This window comes from Ammodytes marinus (genome assembly GCF_949987685.1).
Source record: "Ammodytes marinus genome assembly, chromosome: 14".
Lineage (NCBI taxonomy): Eukaryota > Metazoa > Chordata > Actinopteri > Uranoscopiformes > Ammodytidae > Ammodytes > Ammodytes marinus.
The window spans coordinates 5688115-5709517 of record NC_137218.1 but is presented as its reverse complement, the minus strand read 5'-3'; the positions used below and the strand labels follow the sequence as shown (position 1 = coordinate 5709517).

Below are 21403 nucleotides of genomic sequence, written 5' to 3'. Positions count from 1 at the left end.
AATGACCCCTTCGGGGGAAACGGGAGCTGCCGCAGCAAAGACACTGTTCCTCGGTGTGTGTGTGTGTGTGTGTTTGTGTGTGTGTGTGTGTGCGTGCGTGCGTGCGTGCGTGTGTGTGTGTGAGTGTGTGTGTGTTTATAAACCCAGAGCAAATCAAAGGAACAAAATATCACACAACTCATCATCATAATGTAGATAAAAGAGGTTAGTGCGTGTGAAAACATGAATATTGTATGTGTATTAATCTAGACATGAAAACGTTTTAACGTAGCAGCCGATGTGCAAAGGGGAATCTTTATTGTTAGGGGTTTGTGGCGATAATGTCCTATACTTAAAACCTCATTATATATATATTTTTTTTAAATATCCTGTTGTATGTTTTTGTCCTAATTTGTAACAGCTTATTCGGGCCTCATATCCCTTCAGAGCTGCTAATGAACTTAACCAACAACATAATCTTATGTTCATGTTTGTTTTATTATTCAAATTATTATTCTAACTGTGCAAATCTTTTCTTTTTCCACAGGCATACAGAGAATTTCAAATCTCCACCGAGCATCTGACTATACATTCCCGTAAGATATGAATACATGTATATAATGCACTGGATGTTTCTCATGTTTGATAATGTATACATGGATTTGTTGAAGTAGATGTTTAACAAAAATAATTACCCTTCCGGAGTATTAAAGTAATTTTCTATCTATCTATCTATCTATCTATCTATCTATCTATCTATCTATCTATCTATCTATCTATCTATCTATCTATCTATCTATCTATCTATCTATCTATCTATCTATCTATCTATCTATCTATCTATCTATCTATCTATCTATCTATCTATCTATCTATCTATCTATCTATCTATCTATCAATTCAGAATAGTGATAAGAATGATTATATAACGTTTAGTTAATGTAAGTGCTTTAGAAGTGGAGATTTTTGGTTCAGAGTATTGAAAATAAGAACCTAATGTTGAGATAATGTCCGTTAAAGATGGTTGTATAGGACACATATACACACACAAACAGACAAGGTTTAGTCAAAAAACACCTAAATGTACATGTTTGAACCTGTCTTCAAACCTTTTATATATGAGAGAAGACATGTTATGGAAGCAAAATAGCTCAAAAAACTCTAAATTTACCAGAGCTTGAAAAATCAATATTTTTGCCTGCCTTATCTCGACTTAAAGGTGCTACGAGGAACTTTTAAATATTTCTGAAACAGTCATTTTTCCTCATAAATTACATGAAACAGTAAAACAAGACTATCAGTGCAAAGAATGCTATTTTTATATACCGGTAGTTTTTCTTAATGTCTTTGTCATGGGTACGCTCACCCAAGAACTATTTTTCTTCTCGACTTTCTTAGGAGCGACAAATTCCACGAAAGAAAACTGAAAGATGACACGCCACCTCTACCTCCCCGGACCCAGTTTCTAACAACAGCAGGCAAGAGAAGACTCTTTCTATTTGGATCTGTGTGAATGGATCGTATGACGCAGTTGAATGCTATACCTCATCATAATCCCTCTTCCCTTTCTAAACCACATATGTTCCACTCACTTTCAACCACATTATCACAAGAACTGACTATGAAACCTCATCCTACCTGACAACAAGCCAAAAGTCTTAAGGCCAAAAAAAAAGATGAAAAAAGTAGAGGATTATATATTTTTTTATATATCTCGTGAATTTGTGGACCAAATCAAACAAATACAGAAACACACACACACACACACACACACACGCACACACGCACGCACGCACACACACACACACACACACACACACACACACACACACACACACACACACACACACACACACACACACACTAATCCAAGTTGCGGTTTCTGAGCCAAAGTTCCTACACGCATCAGAGACAAATGTAGATGATGTTCACAGTAAGGTCCAAACAAGAGAAGTGCCAGTATTTATCAAATCAGACCAAGATAAATGTTTGGCTTTTCTTTTTCATTTTTTCACATATAAATCAAGTAACAATTTTACATGCTCTATTTACTTGGTGTCTATCAGAATACATGAGCCATTTCTTTACAGTGCAAGCCTGTTATTATACACTGGTCTTACACTGGTCACTGGCCTGTTACACACTGGTCAACGCACGGATACTTAGTAAATACGTTAATTAAATGTAGTTAAAGGAATTCTTCACCCATATGGAACCGGCGTTCTATCATTATAAAATCGTTATTATAATATAATGAATGAGGGTTTTCTTCCTCAGTCTTTCCTCAGTCTTCCCTTGTAGGGTTATACAGTGAGACCATGAAACACTCTTTCTGCCTTTTCTCAGGCTAGGATGAACCGATTTCTAAAATGTTTGCACATGTATACTACATAGGATCTCAGAGTTCAATTAATACACCTTCATATTTCCACCATTGGTTTTACTGTACCTCTAAAACTAAATATGAAATGTTGTGGTTTCAGATACACAAAGCTATGAGAACCTGGCTGAAGCACCCAACTACGTGCAGAGTGACCCGGATGATGGTTATGAACAGAGTGTCCCAGGCTATGTGCAGCAGAGCCTGGACGACCTGCCCAACTATGTGAAGATGATAGATGAGAGTACGTTTACACTTTGTTTTTTAATTCGCTAATAAACACCACATGACACACACATAAACTGTACATACAAAGAAACAAACATATATGCATACAGAAATACAAAATGTACTTGAACTTTACATTTACATCACAAATCATATTTACCTAAATTCATTGTAACCTATTGCAGGAAATAAAATATGAATACAGAAGTTTAAAAAAATTACAGTTAATATTAAAGATTAATAATTAAACAAAAACAGATCAAATGAATAAACCTGGACGTTTTGCAGAAAGACACAACTGTACAAACAATTGCATTAAACCAAGAGAACTACCTAACTTACTAACTCTAAAACCTGATATTGAAATAGAACTCTGCCTAAAAAAAATATTACATTTGTGATTTCAGAGTCCCAAAGCTACGAGAACCTGTCTGATGCCCCGGACTACGTGCAAGGAATCCCAGACTATGAACAGAGCCAGAAGTGTCTGCCCGACTATGTGAAGGTGGAGGAGGAGAGGCAGGTTACCCTCTCTCTCCCTCTCCCACCGTACAACGACCAAGCATCAGACAACGCCTCGACAGAAGACTATGATGACATAGACGCCGAAGAGTCGGAGGAAGAGGATTATGATGACGTGGGATAGAATAGGGACGAAAGATTATTCTGAAAAGACACTTTAGAATTTTTTTTAAGGTATTTTTCCCAATTTTTTATCAAGATTTTTTTTTTTTTGCATTTTTGTGTTTATTAGACAGTGTGGAGAGACAGAGGTGAAATGGGGCAGAGAGGGGAATGACATGCAGAGAACGACCACGGGCCGGATTCTAACCTGTGGTCTGCTGTGAAGAGGACTGAGCCTCTATGTGTATGGGGTTTGAAATTATATAGTTTGTAGAACTCAAAAGTTTTAAGACATATGAAAGATAAGTTTTTATTACATATGAATGATAAATGATCTCAACAAAAGATAATTAAGTTGGCACAAATGTTGGCAGTTTTGGTAAAAACCTAAGAGATCTCAACTCAACTCCCACAGAGAAATTATGATTCTCCTCACAGAGCGCAGAGGTTGGAAAGTTTAAGACCAGTGGATTCATAATCAGAAGACCCTCCTGAAGGCAGTGATTGCGGGATGGTCTGGACTTATATCTGCAGGGGATTGCCAGGGACGGATCAGGCAAAAAAAGATACTTTCCCAAGAGAGAACACAAGGTGGGAACATGTACCTCGTTTCCACCGAGTAGAGCGGGTCGGGTCGGAAGCGGCTCAGAGCGGGACAGCTCACTTATAAGAATCTCGGGATAATAACAACGGTTGACAGGCACTAGCTTTATTTCTATATCTGATACTGTATCTTCAATGAGTATGTACATATGTCTAGTGTTGTATCATCTTACTGCAATTTCTTTAGTTTCATTTTGTGAATTTCTATTGAGAAAAAAATTAAAAACTTTTAAGACAAGCGAGATACTTATTGTATAATCCCGTCTGTGGTAAGAGGTCAAGTCAGTGTGTATCTACAGTATACAGCACCTTCAAAACAACCTCAAGTGTAGTACAGGCCCAAAAAAACAATAATACAACCAATATAACATACCTTCAATGAGTATTACTGTTGTGTAAAGGAGTTGAACCAGAGATGTGTTGTGGTTACATTTGGGCATTTTGGACCTGTGGTTAGCTGCATCATTTCTGTAAACAGAACTAACTGAACATTTAAGAGAAGTGGACTCAGTTCAGAGAAATGTGTTTGGTCACAATATACTTATATCATTTGCTTTCGTGGGAAAACATGAGAAGGTTGATACATCTCTCATGTGTAGCTTAGCCAGAATTAAGACTGAAAGCAAGGGGATACAGCAAGCCTGCCTTTGTCCAAAACGTTATATCTAGCTTGTTTAATTTGCAAACAAAAGAGATTTTTTTTAACCCTCGGCAATCTACGGGCATTTTCTCAATTTTGACATATTTTTATATTTTCCAAAATTGGCCTCAACACCTTATAAAACACTGTCCACCATAGTGAGTGTTGCTATTTCATTTTGATAATTGACAATTAACTTGAAATTCTTTCTTGGACATGAACCAGTAGGGCTCACTATAAACCTTTTTCACGTCAGACATTTTGGCGAGCAGGAGAAGCTGGGTGGTGACTGATTGAATTATAAATAACTGCTTGTATTGTGCGTGCTGCTGGCTCGCTGTCAAGACTGGTTGGGACTGAGCCATCGTTAATGTGATTCGTCTCACCTGCTATGCAAAGTCAAACGCTATTTAAAACATGCCTCTTAAACTCTTGAGTGGATGAATAATATCTGTTTTTGGGGTGGGGTAATTTTCTCCATATGATTTTTCTCTATTTTCTTTTCTTTTTTGTTTGTTGGCTTGTGGCTTGTTCGTCAGCCATTTGTTTGCTTTCAGTTGTTTAATATTATTTTTCATTTTCGTTGAAGTGCGTAAGAAAGGTCATGTCAGACAAAACTTCCCCCAAACTCCAAACGCGTTCATGAGATATTTCGTTCACAATACACAATTTCACAGTGAGGTTTGAACTCCAATATATAATCAGTATATCCTCTAATCAAGGTGTGAGTTCTTGTCAAATTTGATGAAAATCCCTCATAGCGTTCTTGAGATATTGCATTTTTTTATTTTTTATTTATACAGGTAAATCCCATTGAGACCGAAGACTCTTTTTCAAGGGAGACCTGTTCCCATTTCCACGTTACCATTCACACACACATTCATACGCATTCATGTGGCATGAGGTCACAGTGACATTGACCTTTGACCTATGACTACCAAAATCTGATCAGTTCATCGTTGAATTAGAGTGGACATTTGTGCAAAGTTTGAAGAAAATCCCTCAAAGCGTTCATGAGATATTGCGCTCACAAGAATTCCCTAGACTGTTGGAGAGATGTAAACACAAACGGACGGATGGCCGGCAACCGAGAAACAAGATCTCTCCGGCCTTCTGCAATGGCCACCGCGGAGGCATAAAAACACCCACAGACCAAGAAACGGCATCTCCTGCAGCTTTAAAGAGAGGATGAGAGTCGCCAACAGTCTCTTTAAATGTGGATTCACGTATTCTCAGAGAGCAGTGGTGGTGCGTTGACCAACAAAAACACTCTTGGAACATTTAGTTTTGGTTAGAATGTCAGAACTTGTAACCAAAACATTTTCTTCAATCTACAAAAAAACTCAAATAACTAAATACGTTTTTTAAGATTTTTTTTTTCTTCTGACCACCGATTGGCTACAGCAGCAGCAACACACAACAGTCAGCAAAAGTGGTGATGTGGTGGGTCTCCTGCTGCCTAACCCATACGGTAATGAAAACAAATCTCACTGCTCAGAGGGCAAGAGAGCTGTCACAGGCACTTACAGTCAACATGGTGGGACACGTAATAATTTAAAATCAGCGGTAGAAGCAATACTCGCATCATATATACTTTAATAAAACTGCAGGCATTATTATAAGCTACTTAAGCAAAAAATATCAAAATTAAAATGAGTCTTTATGTAAGAAAATATGATTTTAAGACTGATGCATCCATTTGATGAAGGTGGAGATATTTTTGATTAGTTAAATACAGTTAAGTTTTGTCCGGTGGTTCCCAACCTAGGGTTTGGGCCCCTCCAAAGGGTCTCAAGAGAGGTGTAGTAAGTGGTAGTAAGATGAAGAAAGTTCTGCTCCACAAAGTAAGTAATTTATAAACGGTATAAATGTCTAATAAACAATCAGCAAAAGGTTTGGTTAAATGCAATTACAAATATTAGCAAATCATTATATAATAGATAGGAAGTCACATTAATGTTAATATGTTGTTTATAGATGGATGCTGGTCCAGATCTCCAACAGACATTTTTCAGAATAAGAGTGGTCAAAAGTCGATTTGAAAATGTACATTTTAAACGTGACAAAGAATAATTTGAAGTTTCCAAAAGTTGTCATCCATTCATTTTCATATTTTATGTCACACTGGTTGTTTTGAAGCCCCCTGGTGGCAGCATCTGATTTAGTTTATTGATTAGATTTTTATAGATTAGATTTGTTTATGTACAAAAAATAATTTGGACTCAGGAGGAGTTATATTTGTTGTGAAATACATCAATAAACACTTTTTCTTACAACTACCTAGTGAATACCTGCTGATTGACAACAAACAATAACCATCATGCAGAAATGTTTCATGGTTCCAGCCTCATAAATGTAAATATTTGCTGCTTTGAATTTGTGATAGTTTTTTTTTTCAGTGAATTTGTATTTTGTACCATAGGTTTGAAAAAGAAAAAGCATTGTGATGGTTTATCACTTTCCTTTCTTTTTACTTTATGTTGAAAATCCCAAAACGGATGTTATTCTACAGTGAAAAGTGTTAACTTGGAAAAGAAGAACTACAATAGTTTGTCACTTTTTTAAGAGGGGAAAGAAACTCATCACCACTGGCTGTACAAAGAAAGTATTATATTAAGTATTGTATAGAATAACAACTAAAAAGGACATTGATTAATAAAAACATGTAAAACACATTATTTAATAATAAAAATGTACCTTTTGCTGATTTATCTGAAGTTTAAAATCATTGGTTGGTTATGGAAAAAGTTGTAATGAGCCTTTAGGGGCCATTTGTAACAGATATATTGATAATGTAATGACATCAAATAACTATTATTGATACTATGACAACAAGAAATAAAATAGTGCAAATCTTTAATTCAATGCAGAGTTAGAAGAGATGGTCCACTTGTCACTTATGTAATTTTCTTCATACATTTATCTGGTGAAGGGAGACTGAACCTGAAACTCATTATTGCTTTACCAACCACGGCTGGCTACTGTTTTTGTCGTGCATATGACAAATAAACAATCTTGAATCTTAAAATATGGACTGTAGCTCCTGTAACACGATACCAAGGGTCATTCGGGACCAGCCAACCTTGTCCTCATTTACTAAACACCTAAGAATATGGTTACAAAAAAATCTAAACTACACTCATTATCTATCTTTAAAAAAATCTGTTGGATGTGTTTGTATCTTGTATGTTTGGGCTTCAAGTTCCTTGTTGGGCTGACATTGGGGACGTGGCTGGGGACAAAACCAGGCCTTTAACCTTATATGCATACTATACATACCTCTGTGTATGCTAAAAATGTGGCTGTGCAATAGTGTGTATTACAGGCAGCTATGCTGACCTAGTGTAATTATACCTGCACACGTGTAACATGTGCAATAGGACATTGTGCAACGCAATCTATAGCATAACAGCACTTAGTAAACTCGTGCAATAGGGCGATAAGCAATATGACTTTAAAACTTTAGAAGTTTAGCATTTAAAGGTGCAGTGTGTAATATGACATCACCAAGAAAGTTCTAGGAAAATTCTACTAAGTAGTAACCCCAGCCCTTTCGAATAATAACAGAAGTTACAGTGGCCTTCAAGGACAAGAACAATTCTAAATTCTAAACAATGCACCTGGTGACATTCCAACTATGACGCTTCCAACATGGCGGCGCCAATGCCTTGGTCCAGGTATGGAGAAATATAGACATATATGAGACCCTTTCTAAGGGGGGGAAAAATAATTCTAAAAAATGTTTCAGCTATTATGCACTAAATTAAACGTACTTATGGTTATTATAATTATTTTCTACAAAGTCAGCTAGGAAATAAAACCCCAAATTCACAAATCCACAAATTGATTGTGTTGTGATGTGATGTGAGTTAACTTGTACATTAAATAATCTACCAAAGGAAAATTAGCAACTGGCTACAATCTTGCATTATTACAAGTAGGCTTAAGGCTTAACTTTTTTCATCAATATGCGTCTGTTCCCATCTCAAATGGCGTACAAAATTATGAAATATAAAATCGGGTAAGGGTTAAAGTAATACTCATCGAAATACTCATATAAAAGTACCTCAAAATTGACTTTCCATGGGTTTATTTTGAAGGCGCTCACAGGAACTGTAGCGGGTGACGGTTGGTTGTTTTCTCTCTGACGCTGCTGCTGCTGCACGCGGGCAGATGATCGCGTTGCATTCCGATGTGAGCGGAGATGTAACCGCTGGTCTCCTCATGTTTCCATGGTTTTCAGCCTAAAATCTTCTAAAACAAGGGGAATTACAAATTAAAAAATGTCGACCGTGAAGGAAGCCAACACGTGTCCCGACGGCTACAGGGCTTTGAGTGTGAGCGAGCTGAACGAGCTGCTGCAAAACGACGATAAAATGGACCAAATCATTCGTCTCAATGATAAGGTAAGGAACAGCCAAAGTGGTAGGAGGATTTTTACACGCTATACTGAACATTTTCATTCACTATAATCGATTTGGTTCTGTATTTTTCCTGTCTTTCATTGTTTTTTCTAAATGTGTTTTCATGTTTAGTATGTAATGTAAGTAAATCCCATCCGCTTTGCATGGGCTCATCGATTGTATGCGTGGCGAGTGGTCGTATTTCCAATTCGTTTCCATAGACACCCCCAAAGTGCTATGATATTTGCGGTTAATTAGGCCATTTAATGACAGAAGCTATGATAAAAACGCAACAAAATGTATTCCTGTGGTCTCTACAAGTGATTATTTGCCTTACAAGCCTTTGTATTGTGTTGGGGAGCATCATATCGAGGTGTTGGAAGACGACCCCCATACGCGCCGTTATGTTACTCGAGCTCATTCACAAAACTACCATTGAAAAAATCTGGTAATTTGATGTTTCTTCATTGAAAAGATAATATCCGCGCGATATGGAAGCTTTGAGGTAATATCACAGTTATAACACATATTCTTCAATTCGGCAATAGTTACATTTATATAGCAATGCTTATTTGAATACAATTTCAACTTTTATAACTGGTTATCCTCTGTTCATTGCGCTCAAAAGATTTCGTTAGGGAGCATACATACTCCTACATTTAAGTGACTTTTACTCTGGTGAAAATGCCTTTTTAATTGGTTTGATTCATGCCGAATTGAGCAATGGTCCCTGACAATCACAATACATCTTAAGTTTGTCTTTACATAGTTGTGGTTTTGCTTTTTAAACATGGTAGATTAAAAATTGCCTTCTTTTTTAAAGGGACTCCACGTGCATTTGAGAGGCTCGTTTCAGGGCTATAATGACCTTCCTGACGCAAAGCTATAGGATACTACACCACTCTCTCTCTCTCTCTCTCTCTCTCTCTCTCTCTCTCTCTCTCTCTCTCTCTCTCTCTCTCTCCCCCCTCTCTCTCTTTCAAACATACATACATATAAGGTGCACCAAAGGTTGCCAAAGTTTTCCAAGGGCCCCATTTTGATGAGTTTTTTTCCTTGGGGGTGCTCAAACAGAGAATACCCACCAGTCAGGATTCAGTGGGCTTAAGGCTTAGGCTATAGAATTGCATTGGTTTCACAGCTATGGGTGGAGTGGTAACAACAGTGTGACCAGTGAAACATAACCTGGGTGGGAGAGTAACCGTCATGCATGTTGTTGTCATTGTCCAAGTCGAGACACTGCAGTTGAATAGGGTACCAATTTTTAACTTATAGATATCAGAAATGTTTTCAGAAATGTTTAGATAAATATCCAAATTTGCCAATATCTTAATAATTATGCGTAAACAATCATCTTCTTCATCAAATCGTAAATCAGACAATTAACAACATGTGAACAAATCCTCCTGTTAATGTCCTTCAGATTAGTGCTAAGAATGATTATGGAAAGTGAAGTTGATGTTAGTGCTTTAGAAGTTGACATTTTTGGTTCAGAGTATTGACAAAACTTATGTTGAGAGATAATGGCTGTTGAAGATGGCTGTGTAGTAGAAGATGCAAACAAACAAGGTTTAGTAGAATAAACAAAGACCTAAATGTACATTTTGGACCTTTTTATATATGAAAGAAGACATAGCAAAATAGCCAAAAATCTTAAATTGACCAGTGCTTAATAAAACAATGTATTTTCCTTGGTCTCGCCCTAAAGATGCCAGAAGCTGCATGTCATCATGTGACTTTCCCTTTGAGCCACAGAGTAGACAAGACATGACTTATTTGTTCTTCGGGATGAAGGATGTGACATTTGAAACCTGGAGCTAAAGTGGCTGAAACGCACCAAGAGGTCAATTCCCCCGGCCGCCGGGAGCATTTATCCGTCATTACCTCATAATACAGACACATCTATCCCAGTGCTGTAGTTGACTTTACGCTAGATGGGATGTATTAAAAACATGTCATGCACTGTACTGTCATTGCCCATCGCCATATGAGCTCATGGAATATAGAATGCTTCATTAATCTCTAGTACGTTATGTAAAGCCAACGAGTTAAATCATTCATAATGAGTCATAATCAAAATCAGCACGGCCTGATGGATTGTTCGAGAGTTCTTCATATTCTCGTTAATAATAGACAATGATGTTTCTCTTGGTGATGTCACAAATGCACTGTGATAACATGTCAGTAATTAGCAGGAGAAGCAGCATGGAAGCAAGTGAGACAGTGGTACGTACGTTACTTTATCATACCTTACTTTCGTCCCTCTTTCAAACTGGCAAAATGAAGAACACAACATTAGCTAATAAGCTGGTTTATAAAACAGGTAGCTCAAATCAAGCTATCTGATTGGTTCATAGCCGTGATAAGCATACAGCATAGAAGCATAGAAGCATACAGCGGCTATGACGTCCAATCAGTTTTCACAGGTCAATATCACTCCGGACCGCGACTTATAGGAAGTAACGATAATCAGAAAACAAATGAATCCGATAAATACCTGTGTGTCTACTGCAGAGTCATTTGACCCGGAGCGAATGTGGATTGTACATATTCACACTTCAGACAAAAGCAGGAAGTAAGCAGTTTTTTTTGGCCCGTGTCAAAGGGGGTCTTTAGATCAAAGAGAAACATCCATTTACTTCATTTCATTCGCCATGGGTCATTCATTCATTCATTCATGCTGAAAACCACCAAGAGAACCTCAGCTGCTGCTCCTCCAAGTGCTCCCCAAGTGACATTTGTCAAGGATGGTAAACACTGTCAGCTCTGCTCTACAGCCTGTGAATCAAAATACGAAAACACACACAGACACACACACACACATACACACTCCTCCAGTCCCAGGAGACTATAGAGCAGCAGTTGTTTGATGAACAGAGGCGGACGAGCCAAAGCAGGAAATGGAGCGTCCGTTTTGACTCATGCTTAAGGAAATGCAGGGCGGATAAATGTCCTCTGAAACAAACTGATACATTTCTTCTTGCAGCTTGTTGCAACTTTTTCTTTCTTAAACAATGATCAGAAGACCTGTAGTGATTCTTTCTCAGGGTACCTGCGCAGGGTCTGAAAAGCATCAAAAAAGCATTACATTTAATATTCTCAAAATAAGGCCTAAAAGTAATGGATTTCACCAACACAGTATTGATCTTCCTTTACAAAGTCGGGCTTCACATTTTTGATTGCCCTTTTTGTAGGATAAAATAAATACTACACCTAATGTTCTTTAAAAAAGTACCTTAAAATGCATCAGAATTTCCATTATATCCTTACCACTCTAGCCAGTAAGTTGACATTGGCATTAAAAGGGTATTAAAAAGTCTTAAATTCTACTTGGATATCCTTTTGGGGTGCCCTGTTTCTGCTCTTGGACAGACCATCTTTTCACCACGGGGCACATTCTGCAAATTCCTCTGAACTTGGGACTCATACATCCTTTTGGTGACCCGTTAAATGTGAGACAGATGCAGCACACTGCTGTGCCGGACTCAAATGGCCTTCGGGCTTTAAGTGAGTGACTGTTGAAAGAAAAGCAATTGAGCAAGAAAAAGTATCCGACTGGGCAGAATCACAGGAATGTTCATATCTGATGGATTCGACCAAAGTGGATTTTGAAAGTGGCATTGTGTCCTCGTTTGAGAATGTTTCTTAACAGCAATGCTTTTGTCTAGAAGGCATTGAAGGGAGTGGCTTGCCTTTTTAATTATTTATGGTTTTCTTATGGTCTGGTGAAAGATTTTACCAGGGATGTAACGATTCACTCAACTCACATTTGATACGATTCACAACACTGGGTTCACGATACGATTTTCTCAAGATTTGTTTACACAAAGTGAGATTTGGCCTACAGACGAACTATGACTTTGTTTACTATTTCAACTACAAAATGGTATAACTGCAAATACAATACATACTATATTCAGTGAATGCACATTTCCTTTCTTTGTAAAAACAAGAAAAAATTTAAACCCTTTTTGTTTCTAAATAGAATTAATTAAAACAATTTCCACATCAAATGAATGAGTAAATATTACAAAAAAGGGTTAGGATTCAAATGAACTAAAACCTCATCAAATGAACTAAATTCAGGCCCTAGGTGAAAGTGACTGTTGAGAGAAAGCAATTGTGCAAGAAAAGTATTGTGTCCTTGATTGAGACCGGTTTCTTTACAGCAATGCTATTGTTTGCCAGTCCTTGAAGGGAGTGGCTTTCCTTTTAAATAATTTATGGCTCTCTTATGGTCTAGTGACAGACATTGGCCACCCCTCCCCCTCCACATTATATACACACACATGCCCCTACACCGCCGTCTCTCAAATCCCCAATGGCATGATAAATGCATTTGACAGCCCGATGAAGCCATAAACATCCAGAATTCTGATCTTTCACCACACATTACTTTTATTACCTTCGGCTCAGGGTTTTCCACCAGCGTTTAATAGTAAAATCGCCCGGCGTCATCTGAAATAAAGACCACCACTGACATCAAAAGAAAACGGGTCATATAAAATGAATTGTAATATTGGGCACGGAATATGAGCAGTGGGGATACATCACGCAGAAAAACTAAAAGCCACAATTTCACTGATAGAAGAAGTAAAATAACTAGTTTGATAATGAAAACAAATCCCTCCATTACAAGTAAAAGTCCGGTATTCAAAATCCAAAGGTCTGTGAGTATTAGTATAAGTATTCAACTTCTTTAGTCCTAAAACAGTTACGATTTACAGGGTTTTCCACCAGCCTGGCGTCACCACCATAGTGAAATCGCCCACCGGTGCCTGAAATAAAGAACATCACACTAGCATCAAATCAAAATGGTACATATTTAGGAATTTTCAGCAGGCACACAATTTCAACATAGCTAAATCATGTTAGTTTGATCATGGGAATGCAAAATTGTTGATTTAAATTTGATTATCTGTGCAGCCTACTGGTAGAAGTAGTTTTCTCCCTGTCGAGATCCTTCAAACTGACTCATTTCTCCAGTTACATTGAACCTGAACCTGCAACATAATAGGTTGTCTCAGGCTGTGCAGCTCAGTTTACTAAGACAAACTAAACTGGTTCAAAATGAGACTGTTGTGACACCAGACAGCCTTAGTGGAGCCCAAAGATAGTATATAATCAATAATCCATCCCAGTGACTCATGGATTATTTGCCTTTGCGTTCCAATCCATATTCTTAAGAAAAAAAAACCTCATGCTTAAACTCAACACAAACATGCTCAAGGGGGTGTATTCTAAAATGATTTGATTTGAGAAAAAAATGGTGTTTGGAAGATATAAATAATTCTGTTTGAGCTGCGACCTACTTTTAAGTCAAAACAAGACAAGCAGCAGTTGATATCGGAGATGGCCCCTCAAATGTTATGTTTGTTTGTCATTATGAAAATAATGTGGATGTAAAGGCGGTTAGGGAGATAATGTGAGACATGTCAAAGTATAATTTCTGTTTGCGCTCTGCTTAAGTCTAGTTTGACCAAGGATGGTGTTGGTTGTTTGAGAAGCAGGTGTAGTTTTTCAGAGCTGGTTTAAGTTGGAGTAGTGCTGCTGGGTATCAAAGTTCCATACTTTTTTGGCATCGACCAAGATGCCTCAATACCATCCAAAAATGCAGGAAATGTTCACTGATTTTGACAAAGTGATTTAGAAAATAAGTGTATTCTTCATTGCTGACTCCACTTTTTAAAGGTTATTCAATGTCCTGTGCACTACATTGTCTATTATCCAATAGCAAAGGGATTATATCAGGCAGCTCCGAGGGACTTTCAAATAGACCAAAAACTTTCTCATTTCAGCCACGTTCCCTCCAAACTCTAGGGGTCACTCGGGCTGTGTGAACTCATCCAGCTGTAGAGGGACTAGCTGTGAATGTGTGTGTATAGGACACTAAATCCATTGGAACAACAATTTATTTCAAGGCAAAGGCACCAACATACCTTGACTACATCTGTAGAAAATACAATCATCTACAGGGTCATTCTTCTATACATTTTCTCTGATCTTCCAGTTCAGTTGTTTATATCCCAAAGGGCAATTCAGTTTAATCAGTCAACCGAGGAGGCCATTCAGATACATTTACAAACATACAAACAAACAGACAGATCTATGCCATATAGACAATAAATAAAACAGTCAGTACATTAACAGAGATGCTCACTGGCACTACACACAGGAGGACATAGCAATGTGAAATACACAGTTGAAATGATAAATAAATAAAATATACATGTAAGTAGATGAGGCATAAGAAGATGCACTGCACATTGAGTTAAGCCTACATTCAGATAATGTATGGACAATGAATAAATGAACAAACAAATAGGCCACTGAAATGAGAGTCTATCTTCGAGTGTAAACCATTATATGATGAGAGGCAAAACAGGAATTCAAATGAATACAACAATTTATTCACTCGAATTCACCACTTTTAGGTTTAGGAGCTTGATGGCAGAAGGAATACAATATTTAGAAAGACTGTTAGTTTTTCTAAAGGGGCGCTATAAAGCAGCAGCTATTCCTCTAGCTATTTGGACCACTTGCCTTTTGCCACAAGTCACTATGCTGGACTCCCAATTACTTTGGTTTGGACTTTAAGTTGTGAAAGGGCACTTAAAATACTGGAACCAGACAGAGATCTGAGATATTCCTTGCAAAACGACTTAAAACGATTAATTCAACATCAAAATATGTTGCAGATACATTTTCTGTCATTCTGTGCAACTCTTAATATGCCGCTTAAATACTCTAAGCAAGACATTCTGTTAGATATACTGTACGTTTTGTTGTTTAGGGAATCAACACACACTTGTACTCATGCTATACATCATGCATGAAAGGCAAGGCAAGGCAAGTTTATTTATATAGCACAATTCAGACACAAGGCCCTTCAAAGTGCCTCTACAGGGGCAAGATTAGAATACATAATACACATTAGAATATCGAATGAATAGACATAAAACATTTAAATGCGAATGAATAGAAGTAGAACATGAAAAAAAAAAAATGACAGGTTAAAATGAAAGACTAATCAGTCACGTGTTGCCTTGTGTTCAGTTCCAGGACCTTCAGGTGGACAGGGAGATGCTGCTGACCACCAACCGGAGTCTGGCCGAGGAGAGTCTCGCCCGACGACCCCGACTGTGTAACGGCAAACTCCAACTGGCGGAAAAATACCGCGAACTGTCCAACCTGGCAACCACATGCTGTGAAAAGAAGAGTCAGCTTGGTGAGTTAGTTTATCCAGAGTGTGTGTGTGTGTGTGTGTGTGTGTGTGTGTGTGTGTGTGTGTGTGTGTGTCTAGGGGTGGGGGGCCGGTTCTGGTTTCATTTAGGATGCCAGCGGACGATCGCTGTCGAGACATTAGTCAGAGTGTGGTGGTGATGACAAGGTCGCAGAGTTCAGATTCCAGGACTGAATCGGTAAACATGTCAAGCATTCAAAAGGCCAGCGTAAGTAGCATTGCTGCCATTTTTGTGATAAGACAACTTTCTATGTGTCCTTAAACGGCTGGTGACATGTTGTAGACACTACTAAAACTGACTACAAGTAGCTTTCAGTTTGTGTTGATTCTAGCGTCCCCCTTTGGACAAAAGCAGTAGTGTTTTTACGTCATCAGCACCCAAGCAAGTGCCGGCAGCGCATTCATCTGTTTAAGAAGTAAGTGGAAGAGAAACCACAGGATGCATCTCAATGAGGATATGTATTTATATGTGACCAATCACTGTGGCTGTCAGATTCATAATGATGGTAATATGACGACCGTGAAGCAAAGTAAACACAGGATGTTCCGGTCTGCCTGCCCTTAATCGTTTTGCCTGAGTTGGCGGGGATTCAGACCAGAGCAAATGCATTTATAATAACTATATAGGAATCCTTTTGCTGATTCTCTCGTTTGCTGTTAAAAGGGCATTTATGATCATCGGATGAAAAATGAGAATTCCTCGTAGGGGTTTAAAGGTTTAAAAGGGCCACAGAGATTTCCTGAGATTTTTATGTGAACTTCAGTGAAAACCAGAAGAAGAAATCGCATAAAACTCAAGAAAAGCTAGCGTCCGAGCCAAGCCAAGGTTAAAACTTAATTATATGTAAGTTCCCACAGTGGCTCCTCATTGTCTCACCTTGCAACTGCTGCGTGAAATATGGCTTTTCTTGCATGATTTAAAAACAAAACAAAAAAAACCAGCATGATTTTGAGACATAGAAAGCAAAATGAAAAGTTAAATCGCTTCTGACTGGCTGTGACACTCTCGCTGGTGCAGAGAATGAGAATGACTAAAGAAGAGAAAGCTCCAGCTTGACGTGTCAGCTCAGAGACAAGCCTTCAAGTGCTCAGCGAAAGCCTCAGCATGACTGTAAGTTTGGTCATGGGAACGAAATGGAGCATATCAAATGCCAGCAGGAAGCTTTGCAGCAGTTGTCAAGGAATTTGCGGGGTGAAAGGGCCCTTGTCTTTGTTTAGGCAAGCCAGGCTTTTGACAGAGCAGCTATTAGAGCAGCACCAGAGGATGTCTTCTGTTTAGACATCAGCCCCTCCAAGGTAGAGTCAGCGGTTCTGGAGGACGCTCGGTGCCAAAATCACTGAATATCTCCTCATGATCCTCTGACATTCCATACTGTGTGTGCAGGCACTGACCAAAAAATCTGGTGTTTCCGTTAATACACAGCCTAGGCTCTGTAAACTGGTACATGTAGACAAAGGGGGCCCATGTTTGGTAGTTATCAACCTGCCCGTTTACAGTGCTTAGGCTGTATCTTAACACAGGATTCTTTTTCAGCGTGTGGGAGGAGATATTTTGACAGAAAGTGATTTTGACAACTCACATTCATCAGAATCGCTGACTCCACCTTTAACTCTGAAGCCCCATGGGGCAAAGCTGCAGGAATTCCATTTGACATAAGTGGCAAGCAGCGAGCGAGCAGGTGATAAAATATATCCAGATGCAGTTTTTTCCAGAGGTAACTAATGTCAACTGCTGCTTATTTATACCTCTTGGGCGCACGCTTTTATGGCGCGGGCCCACTGGTGCAAAGCGCTGTTTCACCCTAACGAAGAGGCATTGCCAAGATTGTGCTACGGGCTCAGCTGCCGGCCGGTGATGGAAGTTGGGTGGAATGTTAAACTTCCTGTCAATGTGTGCGCAATACACAGATGCTATCCCGAATCCCCAGCAAAGCAGGATGGGTGTGGTGGAGGGGGTGGAGGGTGGGGGGTGGGGGCTGTCCTTCCTCTGCTAAAACATCTGATTCTCATTTGCTGCAACAACGGAGACGGGACGTGAGGGTTGTAGAGGATAAGAGGATGATTGAGAAGTGTTTCCTTGAAGCGAGTTATTGTAGCGGAGAAAAACCCAATAAAAAACTCAATATTTTCTAAGAGGAGCAGAAAATATTGAAGAAATATTGTAGTACTTTATTATTACACATTTTATTATGATTTATTCTTACTGTATTTATACATTTTTAATCTATTTTTCTCAGTTTTAACTTTATTTGATTTAATATTTTTATATAACATTTTATAATTTTAATTGTATTATTAGATTTTATTATTTTTAAACAGTTTTAATTCAAGATGTATTATTATATTTGACTATTATTGCTATCACTTTTTTATTGACTGCTTCTAATTCTTTTATCATTTTAACTACCACTCATATTTTAATGCTTAGCCTGCATTGGTCTCCGCATCCATTTCTCCTTTCTTTCTTCTCTATATTGCAATCAATGTAAAGCCTTAAACTACATGAGATTCGTTTGAAAGGTGGCGGTGGCGGTGCTTTATAAATCAATTTTTTTTATCGATTCTTTGATTGAAACTTCGGAGTGGATCATCGCAGACAGCTGTATTGCTTTAATACATCCTGCTGTCTGAGTGGATGTGGATCTGTGGCCATAGAAACCTGGCAGACAGATTTGCTGTGGTTGTGGTTCTCTTTTGAGTATGTCTTATCGCCTCCTCCAGACGTTGCTCACAACACATTATTGGCATTGATTTTTTTCTCAGCTTCTTTCTGCTGATAGTCTCCAATCATCCGCACTGACTTTTAAACATTTGCGATAAAAGATAATACCCTTAACACACACACACACACACACACACACACACACACACACACACACACACACACACACACACACACACACACACACACACAGACACACACACACACGGATACAGTAGCTGACCTTCTAAAGCAACCCTGTCTCTCTTAGGAATTACATATATCTATTAATTATGGATTTTAATCTGGTGTGGTTACGTTTGGGTTACAGAAGCAGTGGCCAGGGAGAGATTGTGGTTGACTTAATTAGGTTGAATGTTTATAGTTAAAATAAACACTTATTTTGCTTTAAGTCACTGCTGAGTTTTCCAACATCAAGCCAAGACTGTGAACTTTCCCCTACCAGAACTAACAGGCTTTAAGTGCCCAAATGTAACCATTGAAACAACTTTGGTTGGCTTTAGTTGCTCTGAGCAGATATTGTGTCACAAGAGAAGAGAATGGGAATATGCCAGTGGACTTTTTGCAGATACAGTATTTTATTTGAACTTAAAAAACTTAAATGAAAACCTTTTCTCGTGCTTAGCATGCTGTGCGCCCTACTATGGCAGAGCTCGCCTCAGCGACATGAGCCTCGCGCTGTTATTGCTTGAGGGTTCACTGCTCAATTGGTGGATGCTCGAAAATGTCGCAATGTTTGTGATCCAAAACAAAGCAAAATACAGTTGATAAACTCCCCTCAACACATTCTAGTGGGGCATAAGTGATCAGTGAGAGAGATCTATTCTGCATTTCAAAAACAACAATGGCTGCTTCTTAAGTCTGAACAGGACAAATCAAGTTTGGCAGTATGTTAATCCAGCAACAGTAATTTTATAGCAACAGCATCATTAAAGACCAAGAGAACCAAGAAAGAAACTGCCTCTGGAATATGGATCGGAGACTTCAGTCTGTTAGCCAATAAATTGCGACCGTATCGGCAGATTCGGCACCTGATATCATTAAGGATCTGTCCCCTCTTTACTACCGAGCACACCTACAGTATATATGATGGATTGTAGACATATTTGGAACTGAAACTTTCAGCTAGAGATCACAATGATTTGAGGTTTTGATAGTTTACAGAGCAGATAAGTTCTTCAAAGAAAAAATTTCCTCCAAGTAACTGACTGATAAAAGGCTTAGCAGGTCTATTTTGACAGTATCAGATCACGCTGAGATAATTTTGGCACAGCGACGGTGCTATTTAAAACATCAACACCCGCTGTCAGATATGGTGTTACTTACTATGAATCAAAGAGCCCATGCTTCTCTCAAGATTATGCAGATATGGTTTTAAAATGACACAAAGGAAGAGATGCCAATATTTCAAGCTACAACAGCAGCCTCGCCACTGACTGCAGCCATAACATTCAGCAGCTGTAAGTTGTAAGTGTCAATGTTAACGAAGCACAGACTAGTTTGCGGTATTTATATTCCCATTTGGCCACTCTTGATTCCTCTGTGGGTGTTGAAAAGAATTCTGCAACACTTAAGAACTATTCTCGGAGGTAAATTGACTGTTCGCTTAATTCCTCCCTCAAGGTTAGAGCCGTACTTCATACAACTGAGCTAAAAATACAGCTAAAAACTGTGTATGTCTGCTCCAAAGTAAACTGCAAACATTAGTGTGTGTCTGGCTAACAAGCTTGTAACCTACACTAGTGACACGACACAGTGTTTTATTTCCAAGGCCAGTGGCATTTCATACTCCATCATTTTGAGGAGTTACAGGTTAAAAGCTCCGGTAATGACCCACTAGGGAGCCTAAGGCCTGGATGCTACTATATCACAATACAGTCTACCATTGGCAGCTTGCTCTATTGGAATCAGCAAAGTTTACAATCCTGGAACCACCATCTGATTTCACCATTCGCAATACATTTCACTATACGTCCAACCCATTGATCAGTCCTCTTGCTAAAAGCCCTGTCTCTTGAAATGTGGAAAATAAACAGTCAAAAAATGACCACAACAGCATAGATTGATTGATTGATTGATTGATTGATTGATTGATTGATTGATTGATTGATTGATTGATTGATTGATTGATTGATTGATTGATTGATTATTTTAATGACCACACAGCCAGGCTGGTGGACTTTGTTGTCAGTAAAGCTTGGTACAGGTTTCAACTTACAAAACATATAACACAAATATACATACAGACTTACACACTACACAATACATATCTATGTAAGTAAGCTAAGAAGAGAGCCTTGGTTACAATAATCTCTTATCACATTTATTTTCCAAGGACTAACACACTTTACATGTTACAAGAACAATGCTGCAGTGTTTATTTGATTAAATGTCTTCTACATGGTTAGGATGCTTACTTGGGATTGGTTTAGTATACGCATTCTCAGGCTTATATGTAGCCAGTAGCCAGTGCCACTAAGTACATACTTAAGTCACCTTTTTAAAGATCCTTATTTTAAAACATGTCAGCTGGAAACAATTAGATTACTCAACCATTTGTTTGTTTGAAGATAGTGTTTGC

At 38.4% G+C, this 21403-nt stretch overlaps 1 protein-coding gene across 1 annotated transcript in view; it reads left to right on the top strand.

The window, feature by feature from the left end:
* The first annotated feature begins 8665 nt into the window (after positions 1 to 8665).
* Positions 8666 to 21403, top strand: part of vps37d (VPS37D subunit of ESCRT-I) — a 31947-nt gene continuing 19209 nt past the window's right edge. The window contains exons 1-2 of the mRNA XM_080041576.1: positions 8666 to 8860; positions 15914 to 16085. Of these exons, the coding sequence (XP_079897702.1) occupies positions 8738 to 8860; positions 15914 to 16085 (295 nt within the window). The 5' untranslated portion in view covers positions 8666 to 8737. The remainder of the gene's footprint in view (positions 8861 to 15913; positions 16086 to 21403) is intronic.